We start from the raw sequence: 12032 nt of genomic DNA, 5'->3' as shown, positions 1-12032 counted from the left end.
ATCTGCATATTTAACGTGCTTTTACGAAAATCGAGTGAAAAAACTATCTTAATAAATAATTAGAGATTTATAAAGAATCGGAATCGGTAAAAATATTGGAATCGTCCCATCATTAACACACACACATATATATATATATATATATATATATATATATATATATATATATATATATTAGAAAAGTTTATTTGCGGTACAACATTTACATACTGCTGAGGAAAGAGTTCTTTTGGATCCTAGACGTCTTTCGCCATCCTCGTCCGGAGCAAACAATGGCATTTTGATGTTATTTAAAGAAGAAAATAGGGGGGGAAGATATTAAAATTAAGGTGAAAATGAGTTACATATTTAAAATTACCGTAAAATGTATGTACAAGGAGGAAGGAAGGGGAGAACAATTTGAATAGTTGCTTGTCGGGTTTGCCGGGGGTATTTACGTCGAGGGGGTACAAGTGCCTGCAGTTCATCGGAGCATTCACCGTTAAAGTACTTGTAGAACAGGCAGAGGGATGCTACATTTCGTCGATGGGACAGAGGCTGAAGTTTGGCTGACAGTTCAGGTTGGCGACTCTCTTTTAAACCTTGTCTAGGAACGAGAGACTAGTAGCAGATGCACCAGCCCAAATACGACAACAATACTCCATACATGGGCGAATGGTGGCCTTATAGAGGTACAGGATACTTTCGGGCGTTAGTAACTTTCTAGCACGGTAGAGAGAACTTGTTTCTGTTATAGAAGTATGGCGTAGTTTGCTTTAAGCATTGTTAATGTGCCATCCACAGTTGAAAAAAAAAATCAGGTAAATAAATATAAATAAAAAAATCTATATATAAAAGTGAAAGTGTGCCTGTGTGTGTGTCTGTGTACATTTCCCTACGCAATAACTCTGTCAATTTTTAGTCTACAGACTCGAAATTTGATATACAGAGTACTGAGATTTGGTAAAATCGATGTGATTGGTTTTTGGCCAGAAATTTGGCGATTAAGGGGTCAAAGTTCAACGATTTGACCTTTGAGAACTCTACCAAACTCCTCCGACAATTTGGGATCTGAACACTTGAAAATTTAGATATGGGTTCCTTGGACATGGATCTAACTTAATAACTGGATTTGAGCCCAAAACAATAAATTTTAAGGGGTCAAAGTTAAACAAATTTACTGTTTTTTTTTTTTCAGCATACAACTCCAAACACCCGGGCAACGCTGGGCACACATGCTAGCATATCTATAAAAATTAAAATGTCTGTCTGTCTTTTCTCTATGGTAGGTAAGGAAGACTATTATACAAAAAGGCATTACTTTACATATTCACACTTTTTAATATATATATATATATATATATATATATATGCACATAACATTATGAACAGTACATAGGGCCTGAGCAAAGCCGGGTGGAACTGCTAGTAATATATAAAAAAAAATTATTGAATTATTTTTCATTCAATTATTTGAATTTCAAGTGAAACCGATGGTATCTACTGAATTACCATGTCACAGTAACTAACATATCCAGAAATTATGGAAAACGATAAGGTAGAAAATTAATTGCTAATGAAAATAGTTTTCGAAGACAATTATCAAAAACTGGGTTTTGCAAAATAAGAAACCAGAGTTAGAACTGTAAAAAAAAAGGGACTTAAATCTTATCTGAATTCGGAAAATCTTTGTCGAATTTAATTTTCGCAAATTGTTTTCAAAAACTATTTTATTAATAATTAATTTTCTACCTATCTTTGTTTTTTGTAATTTTTGGATATTTTCATTGCTGTGACATGACAATTTAGTAGCTACCATTGGTTTCACTTGAATTTCAATTTTCAAATTTCAGTACAATAACGAAGAAGAACCAAACTTTTACATTATAACCTATATATCTATACAATACCATCCACAGTTAAAAAAAAATAAAAAAAATTCATGTAGATAAATAAATAAATATAAAAAAAAAAACGATATAAAAAATTATTGAATATATTCATTTATCTGCTCATAACGACTTTACATTCCTGCATTGTAAACCTTCAAAAAATACCTTTTGCTTCTGTTATGTTTGTGTGAAATCGACACTGCGAATGTTCGCACTTACCATTTATAAAAAGGAAATACATTTTACTTTTATTTTATTTATTTAAATGTGTCTTGCAATGCATTGGGTGGATGCCGCAGAGATTGGACTATCGCATAAAACAACACATTCTAGCAAGCATACCCGGTGAACCAAGTGCAAGTGAAATACAAACGATTGCACTGAAAGGGACGGCTAGAATCCTGAAAAGATCTCTTGGTTGGACTCACTAAAATATGGGTAAATGTCAGACATCTGGTTGGATGTCCCATCCCCTAGAAGTAAAAGTTTAAGAAAAATGAAAAAAAAAAGGTGCAAAGATTCGCCATGTAAATTTTTCACCATCAAACATTTTGAATAATATATATGGTACGACCATATGTGGACCTCTGATAAATAGCCATGTTTGTGCTTCCAGGTTAATTGTTAACTTGTTCTCAGCAAGTCATACTCATTAATTCATCTGAAAATCCTAGAAACCATTTATATATCAAATCCTTTAGACACTCCCTTTGTAAGCTAAAAGAAAATCTTTTAGGACTTAATGTGGTTTCTATTTGATTCTTTCCTTACTTATTTTCCCCTCGCTTTTTTGTGCCTCTTCTATATATTTCCATATGCACATTCATGAAACAATTGACAAACATAAAAATTTGATGACCCACCCCCACGTACCAATTTTTCATTTTTTCATCCCTTAGCAGTCATTTTTTCCAGATGAAAACCGAGTTTTCCACATGTCTGATTACCTTATATACCAAATTTCAAGTCTGTAGATCAAAAATTCGTTGAGTATATAGGTTGAGAGTTGTCCTCACACATACACATTCTCACTTTGATAGATATATAAATTATAAAATTCTTTACCTCCAAAAAGATGCAACTTTTAATTTATTCATACCAATAATATTGTGAGGTCTGTCTAGACTCGGAAGATCTAGTCTACACAATATAAAAACATTAATCAGCAAGTTCTTTTTTTCTCATTTGAATTGAATTGGATATTTTAATAGGCATAAACTCTCTCACTTTCTCTTTCCCCGTTTGTGTGGTATCATGTGTTCCTCTCGCTCGCTCGACAGCATTGCTGACCCCAGTACTGCTTTCATGGTCTTCTTTTCCATCTTCTCTTCTGGCCGTGTTGCTGTCTCTCACATTTGGGAGCTGCTAATGAAGACACACACTAGCTCACAAGTATAAAATAAAATAAAACGCAAACGTCAACAAATTCTGCCAATATAAGTTGCACTCTGGATATGTGACACCATCAACCCTTTACACACTAAGGACCATGTCTACATAGTCTGTCGGCCCAATAAGCATCAGGTTGGATTTGGTCAAAGTCATCAAAGTAAAACATTTTCTGGTTATCTAACAACAAACGCATTTTTATCAAGAAAATTTGTTGACTATTCGATTCTCTGCAGTATCATCTGTGAATTGACTCTTGTAAATATTTACAACTGATCGGAACTGTCAGTTTTTTTTTGTTTATTTTCCTTTCCATTACTCTATCCGGTTGTACTACTCAAAAAACTACTTGGCCTTTGGGACAAGATCAAAGTGTAGTATCTGTTCTTCAGATGCTGCACTTCTATTTCTTGTTCTCTTTCGGTGGAGGAGAAATCCTTCACGACTGAGACAATTTTTATTTTTTGTACCTTTTCTCCACGTTAAAAAACGACCCTGGTGTCTAACTCTGTCCCGTGGGGAGGCATAGTAAATAGGTACTCTATCCGGTTGTAGCACTAAGGGTGGCAGTACCGTTTTAATTACTGAAATTTTGTTATCATTAGGGCTATGACAACAGCATATTCTCTTCATTGTTTATATTCTCAAGTATATATCCGAGACACATTTAATCAACCGAGAAACACATCACGCTACATAAAAACATATAAGATATCAATGGATATATACCTGAGAATCAAAACAAGGAAAAGAATATGCTGTTGTCATAGCCCTAGTTATCACCCTTTGTTGGCAGCTGACGACGACAGGGCACAACATGCATTCGCATGTTGTATGTATAAAAAAAAAAAAAAAAAAAAAGTGTACTGATTTTTATTATTTTTATACTGACATTGAAATGAATTAAAAAAAAAAAAATTGCATTTAGTCTGACGTGGGCGACTATGTAGTGCTTATTCATTATTTTGCGGATGGTTATCTTCATCTTTATAGTTGTTGTTGCTTTACTATGTTTCGGGGCCCGTGATGCAGTGATAGGTGTAGAGTCCCTACGGTTCCAGGTGAGTGTTGTCTGAAGAGAGCAGTTTCAATCCTACCCAAGCAAGCCAGAGAATTTTTTGCCGAAACCTGGTGAGACAACAACTATGGAAGGCAGTATACAGTTACAAGACTCAGTAGGAATTCTAAGTCTTGTAATTTATTCCCAGTAATTACTGCCTTCCATAGTTTCAACCAACTCATCCTCTTCTTTGAGATCCATACCTATCCATAGCCCTTGAGCCCTTAGAGGGGCATATCTACAATTTTTTGTAAATGTTTTTGTAGCGAGGAGTTCTTTTCACAGGGTGAGGGTGCTGGCCCCACACCTAACCTTCCCAGAAGGTACATACAGCACCTAGCCTTCCCAAATGGTCACCCATCTGGTACTGGCCAGGCTCAACGTTGTTTAACTTCGGTGATCTGGCGAAAACCGGTGTATCAATGTGATTGTGCCATACCTTCTTTGAGATGAAAATTAATAATTTTCTGTCATTTAGATTATTTGAAAAGAAACTGGAATCTTAGGAAGATCTTCATCATTCCAGTAATTATAGGAGCAACCAGACTCATAAAAAAGAATTGAAAAAGCTACTTGGCAAATATACTTAAGGAACCAGGTGTAAGAGAAATATGTATAAAAAAAAAAAAAAAAAAAAAAAAAAAAAAAAAAAATCGCACTTAAATAGATGATTGGAATCTTAAAAAGATCTCTTGGTTGGAGTCTCTGAAATAGCAGATGAATCTCTGGTATCCGAGGAGGATAACCCATCCCCAGCAAAAACAAAAGAAAATTGAAAAAAAAAAAAAAAATGTGGGTTGGTTGGTTTATTTAACCAGCATATCAACCTTCATTGGTTCATTTAATGCTAAAGATCGTTTTGATTTGTTTTATTTATGTTTATTTTAGTTTTTTACATTTTTTGTTTTTTTTTTGAATGGGGATAAGGTTATCTGTTTTAGTTGAAAATTTTTTGGAAGGGCTCGATGTTATATTTTTTGATATAGTTTGATCTCTCTCAGAAATGAGAGAATGTTGTTTGTGCAGGCTTCAATTAGGATTGGAAAGTAGTCGCTGCTACAGGTATCGTCATATCGTCATATATACTCCAAACAAAATCCAGATATATTGTGGCGTCATACATGCTTATGTCAATGGCGGAGTGATTTCCATTAGATGGACTAACACATGTAGGTGAACTGTCGTTAAGCAGGCATATATCATTTTCGTTGATGATCTCTCTTAGTGTTCTACCTCTTTTATTGGTGTCTTTACACCCCATAGTATATTATGACTATTAAAGTCACCGAACAGGATGAAGGGTTTGGGCAGTTGATCGATCAGTTTTGGGATATATGTAGAGCATACTGTTATTGTTTTGTGGAGAGTGGCCTTGATGGCAATTGCATGGATATTTGTGGTGATATTTACTTTACTGTGGGGTGTGTTGTTTCGGATCAGAATCGATACTTCCTCTGAATTATGGGTGTAATTGAATGTTTGGAAGTTCTTGATGTTGATGCTGTCATGTTTCAGAAAAGTTTTTTGAAGGTAGATTATTGTAGGTTGTTTTTGTCTTATTAAAAGTTGTAGTTCATTCATATTTGCTTTCAAACCATGGCAGTTTCATTGGAGTGTTTTTCACCCATGGTTGGTAGTTTGGTTTTAAGATTTGTCCTATGGTAGTTTTTGTTTGTTTCTCTAGCAAGAACAGAGATTCTAGAAAAGGGAGAGATGGTTTGGTTTGTTTACATATATATATATATATATATATATATACACACAAATATATGTATGTACGCTTAAATGACATATTTTGTTGTTGTTTTTTAGTCATGCGTGTCTGATCTTTGTTCCTCCACATCCATTCCCTCAAATTTGTTTTGTGTTGTGACTCTTGATCTGGAGGTTGAGCGTGATCTGTTTATTTTACTTTTTATTTCCTTATTGAGTGAGGTTTTGTGGGGTTCTTTTGGAACCTGGTTTTTATTTTTCGTAAGAGGGGTTGTTTCTATAGGTGGTCTTTTTTCTTGAGATTTTATGTTTTTTTTTGAGTTGGGTTTTAGTTTGTGAGCTTTGTTCTGTTTTGGTTATAATCTTTGTTATGTAGTCTTTGTTTTCTGTGATGATCTGTTTCATAGTTTTTTTTTTTTTAAATCTTCGATTAGTTCTTTCATTTCCTTGATTAGTTTTGTGAAGAGTTCGATTTTGATGTTGGAAAAGTTTGTTTTTGTTGCATTATTATTGTTCAGAGATAGACCGTATGTTTATTTTTGTTGTTTTCTGTGTTTTCTTGAAAAATTATGTTTTTTGTGTGTTTTATTTTAAGAATTTCTTTTTTCCATTTTTGGTATTCCATTGAATTTGCGCTATGGTCTTGATGACAGTTAACGCATTTTGGTTCCTTTTGACAGTCATTGTGTATCTCATTATCTCCACATCTCATGCAGATTGGGGATCGTGTTCACCGGTCTCTATGGCGTCCGTATCGTTGCCAATTATGATACCCGAGTGGATTTGGGATGTAAACTTCAGTATTTATTTTTTCATATCCTACTTTGTAAGTGTCAAATGTAAGGATGTATGTATTTGCGTTGATGGTTTCACTGGTTCTTTTTTTATTTGAATTCTTTTGATGTCAATGACGTTTTGGTCTTTTGGATTGTTTTTGATTTCTTCTAAGGGGCACAGTTATAGTTCAGGAGTCCTGACCACGGCTTTGCTAGTATTCAATGTTTTATGGGAGTAGGTTTTGATTTTTTGATTGTCGAAGTGTTTCCATTTGGAGATTTCCGTTGCTTGTTTCTGGATTGTTATTTCTATCAGTAATATGCCGTTTCTTAGTTTGTTTTTTTTTACTGTTTTTTTGGTTTGATTTTTTCTGATAGGTTTCTTTCTATTTTGAATGGAGACATTTTAGTCATTGGCTCTCCTTCAATTGCTTCTAGAACAATGTAAGGAAAGTTTGGTTTTTGCTTTCGGTTTCTGAATCTGAGCTTGTGGGGGGGTCAATGATTTTGCTATTGTTCCTTTTTTTTTTGAGTCTTATTGTAGACCATATTGGAAGTTTATTGATTTTTCACCTCTTATGCTCCCGACCCATCTTGGAGCTCCAGATGGGAGGTGTTAGGGGGGAAACCCATTCGCCCCAACAGTAACAGGGATACAGGAGGGGTATACTCTTCTCGCTGGTGGATCCAAGCACCTGTATTTCGTCTATTTTCACTAAAAGTTTATTTAGAGACTCTTTTTAGTAAGAATATCAGTTTTCAAGTCGTGTTAGATCCACTTGTCGAGCAAGTTGATTGACCGATGAGCCACCGCTTACTAAATCCGTTTATTGTATAATGTCGGGAACATGAGTGTATTTTCTTGTTATATTTGTCAGATTTAGAGCTGAATATGACCAGCCGATTGATCTCAGCGGGCCTCTCCGACTGCCCGTCTAGCCGAGGTAAGGGCGAAAGTGGTGTGTTAGGAAGGAGAGGAACTCATTTCTCTACAGCCCTCAACGACCAGGATTCCATTCCAAAAAATGTGGGGTCCATGTGGCAGAGCCTGTCTGTTAATGTCAGATGGTCTACAGAGTCCCCTGAGATCCCAAAAAAAGTGAAAGAGAAGAATTACTTAGCATTGTATTAAATTTCATACAATTTCAACATAAAATTTTCAAACTAAAATAAATGAAGACTAAAATAGGCTATTACATACTTCACCTAAAAAATAATCGAGTCATTCTTTTAAATTTTCATACTTTACATGAAATTTGTAAGGCAAAAATGTATGAACAGTGAAATAGTCTTATTTTGTACTTTACCCATAAAATATGCGCATATGTATAATAGACAAACTCTTCACAATGTCACAAACGCAACCGTTGAATCTTTTTTTTATATATATACATCATTTACATATATTCGACTTATATATTAATTGTTTTTTTTGTGGAACGTTCCCTTCATCTTCATAACTGTTGTTGTTTCACCACGTTTTGGCTAAAAACTACTTAGCAAATATACTTGGTGAACCAAGTGCAACAGAGATAGAAAAAATTGCACTTAAAGAGATAATTAGAATCTTAAAAAGATCTCTTTGTTATGGTTAGAGTTGGAGTCTCTTTAGAAATCAAGGCTACATTATCTAGAAAGCACATTCTTTTTTTAAAAAAAAAAACTTCATGACTGGGATTAGATGAAAGTCAGAGGGTGCCAGGTTAGAAGAATAGGGGGGCAGGATTTCACATCATAGCCACACGACCATGTTTCTGATCTGGCAACCAGAGTGTTGTCTTACAGGATAAGGATACTTTTACTGATCTTGCTGCAATAGCTTTTCTTAATTTCCTCAAAAGTAAAGAATATTATTCTCCTGTAATTGTGCTACCCTCTGCTGAGAAATCTGTCATCGCTACTCCATATTGGTCCCAGAAGACTTTGTTAGTGGAGAGTTGCACTCTTGCTACCTTTGGTGGTGGTGAGTCCAAGTGCTACCATTGCATCGACTGGACTTTGGTGACTGGATTATTAGTCACAGATCCAGATTTCATCCTGTGTAATCAGGGTTTTGAAAAACTCTGACCCATTTTCTTTAGCACATCTCTGAATTCATCCTTAAGCACTTAACGCATTCCCACTTCTGGAGAGCTGCCAGCAACCTGGGAATCCATCTGGCAGACACCTTATGCATAAATGCCATGAATGATAGTTTCCACAGACCCTGTACTAATCTTGATATCTTTAACTATCTATTGAAGAGCCATGTATCGATCTTCCAAAATGGCAGCCTCAACTTGTCTAATAGATGCTTCTTCAAAGGCAGGTGAGGGAGCAGGAAGGAGACCAGATCTGAGAGCTATTTCCCCAGATTTTCGGCCATGTTTGAATTCACAATGCCAGCATTTTACAAAGTCATATGATGGGGCATCATTACCATAAGTTTCTTTCATTGTATCAAACATCTGTTGTGTGCGTCCTTTCAAAATACAAAAATCAGATCACTGCATAACACTCAATAGGGTCCATTTCAAACCTGACTCGGTTAAAACACCTGTAAATCAGAAATCACAATTAGGTCAGAGCTGTAATTCGCCACATAACCCAAAGAGATATAAATCATTGCACATGCAAAATTTCAACTAGATCAGACAACTGGAAGTGGGTCAGGGGCATTACTTATTGAACGCCCCTAGTACTTGTGATAGTAACAATGTCTTTTCTAACCAAGATTAAAGTCGCTTTGGACAAAACATTCAGACACCTTATTCATAAATGCAAATGGTTATGAATGATAGTTTCCACAGACCCTGTACAAATCATTGACCTACTCGGCTATTCGACGATCTTTCAAAATGGCCGCCTCAACTTGACTGACAGAGGCTTGATCAATAGCAATAGAACGACCAGATCGTGGAGCCGTTTCCACAGATTTATGACCATCTTTGAATTCACGATGCCAGCATTTTTCAAGGTCATATGATGGCATATCATTATGATACGTTTCTTTCATTTCATCAAAATTCCTTGCTGTGGTGCGTCCTTTCAGATACAAAAACTGGATCACTCTGTGCAACAATCAACAGGCTCAATTTCACACCTGACTCAGTTCAAACACGCGCACATCAGAAACCACAAACAGTTCAGAGGAGTAATTTGCCACATAAGCCATAGAGATATAAATCATTACATCATGCAAAATTTCGGGTAGATCAGACAACTGGAAGCAAATCAGGGGCGTTACTTATCGAACGCCATTCATAGGCAATTTCGTTTTCAGTTAAAAATAGAAGTTATTTCCCTTCACTGTTTTGTTTTACTTTTGGGGCATGTTTGGGACCGATGATATACGTCTTACACGCGAGACGAGTTAGACGTAAGCGTTGTATATATTGATCAATATTAATACCACAGGAATGTATGAATACACTTCTGAAAGATAAACTCAAAGTTGCAGTAAAAAATGTTTATATGTCAAAAAAATTTTATTGTTTACCATACCTGCACACATACGCACATACACACACTAAGCTGCACATGTTGATGGTGACGATTCAATCAGATGCAATTATGTCCTATAAGTAATGGATTATCCTTCCCCTCCCCACCCCACCCCCAAAAAAAAACAAAAAACAGAGGAAACAGAGATCTGTTATGTGTCCTTGTGAGTGTCGTTCAGCACGGGCTCTAGAGCCTCATGCCCCGCCTCCAGTCACGCCAGCTCTTGAACGTGAATCGTCTGTACAGGAATCTCGGGAGCAGCAGCAGCAACAAATAGGCGGTTTTCTACGATGCCGTTTCTTTGGTGTCCATATTCGAATTTAATCCGTAGTTCGCCTATGTGCGATTTCGGTAAGATATCCGGGATCCATTCGATAATGAATGGCGTCGGTTCCTTCTGGTCGATGCTGAGATTACCTGAAAAATAAATAAGAGAAATATTTAGGTAAGAGACAAGCAACGACTCAAAAAATCAGCTGGTGCTTTGAAACAATAATTTATTCTTGAATAAAAGGTTCCACGGTGTGAGTGTTAGCCATTTTTTTTTTTTTTTTTTTTTTTTAACATTTTCACCCCAAACAAGGCACAGCGCCAATTTGAAGTAGGGGGCTACTATCGGGGAACATGAATCACAGAGACACTATGTAGGGAGTTAAGCAGCAAGATGTCCGTTCACATTACGCTTAAACTTCTGCATGTCAGTACAGTTGGTGAAGCAGGAAACCGGAAGAGAATTCCAAAGTCTAGCAGTTCTTGGGAAGAAACTATTAGAGTAGAAAGCTTTCTTACATTTAGGGATCGCTACTGTGTAGGGGTGGGACTTTGCTGTTTGTTGAGTTTGTCGGGGTATTTACATCGAGGGGGTACAAGGGACAGTAGTTCATCAGAGTATCCACCAATTGAAACTTTTGTTGGATAGCGGGTTATCAAAACAGGGATATATGTAATATAGAGGAGTTTTAAAACGGCACCAAACGGTTATATGTTGTATTCCCGTGTGGGCGTGTATATATTCTGTACATATGTACACGTGTATGTAACGAGTGTCTTATTGAATGTGCATCTGTTCTTCATACATGTATTTACGTGTGATCGTCTGTTTTTCAAAATGTTACAAAGCAAATTATTTGGTGTATGTTCACGTATAATCTATATATATATAAAAGGCAAAATGTGTGTTAGTGTGTACACATTTTTTGTATGTTTGGCGAAGGCTTTTTTTAGGGGGGGGGTCTGCTTGGTGGTGGTAGGGGGGGGGATCACAACTACCTAGATAACTTTCTAAGGTGTCTCTAAACTCGTTACGTCATGTATCTACGTGACCAAAGATCCTTGCCTGGTCTTTTGCCACGTATCTTTTAGTATTAAAACCAAACATTCCAATCCTATTTTACTAAACATCTTTCTAAACATTTTGTTTTACATATTTTTGGCTTAACTATGTCTACAGTAAATTCCAGTCTTATTTAAAAACATTCTTCCGTTATCAAAACGATCTGTTATTTCTATAATATTGTCACCAGTTCAAATGTTGGTCAGTCACCTGTCTCTTTGGGACATCTGATATTACATGGGTCACCTATATATATAAAAGCGAAAGTGTGTGTATGTATGTTCGCTTTTTGTGTATGTCTGTAAAAAGCTTTTTTCGCTTGACTTCTCGGTCAGCTCATTCCTTCTTAAAACTTTTTATATCACGTCTAAAATTATAATATCTATGAGTTACGAATGGGGGTCGCC

The 12032-nt window shown here is 35.9% G+C and overlaps 1 protein-coding gene across 1 annotated transcript in view; it reads right to left on the bottom strand.

The window, feature by feature from the left end:
* Window positions 1–10248: 10248 nt before the first annotated feature.
* Window positions 10249–12032, bottom strand: part of LOC145266944 (uncharacterized protein C2orf42-like) — a 45456-nt gene continuing 43672 nt past the window's right edge. The window contains exon 9 of the mRNA XM_080122761.1: window positions 10249–10709. Coding sequence (XP_079978887.1) covers window positions 10504–10709 — 206 coding nt within the window. The 3' untranslated portion in view covers window positions 10249–10503. The remainder of the gene's footprint in view (window positions 10710–12032) is intronic.

This window comes from Euprymna scolopes, chromosome 42 (genome assembly GCF_053919585.1).
Source record: "Euprymna scolopes isolate OS-2025 chromosome 42, ASM5391958v1, whole genome shotgun sequence".
Taxonomy (NCBI): domain Eukaryota; kingdom Metazoa; phylum Mollusca; class Cephalopoda; order Sepiida; family Sepiolidae; genus Euprymna; species Euprymna scolopes.
The sequence above is the reverse complement of the archived record's forward strand: the minus strand, read 5'-3'. Positions and strand labels throughout refer to the sequence as shown.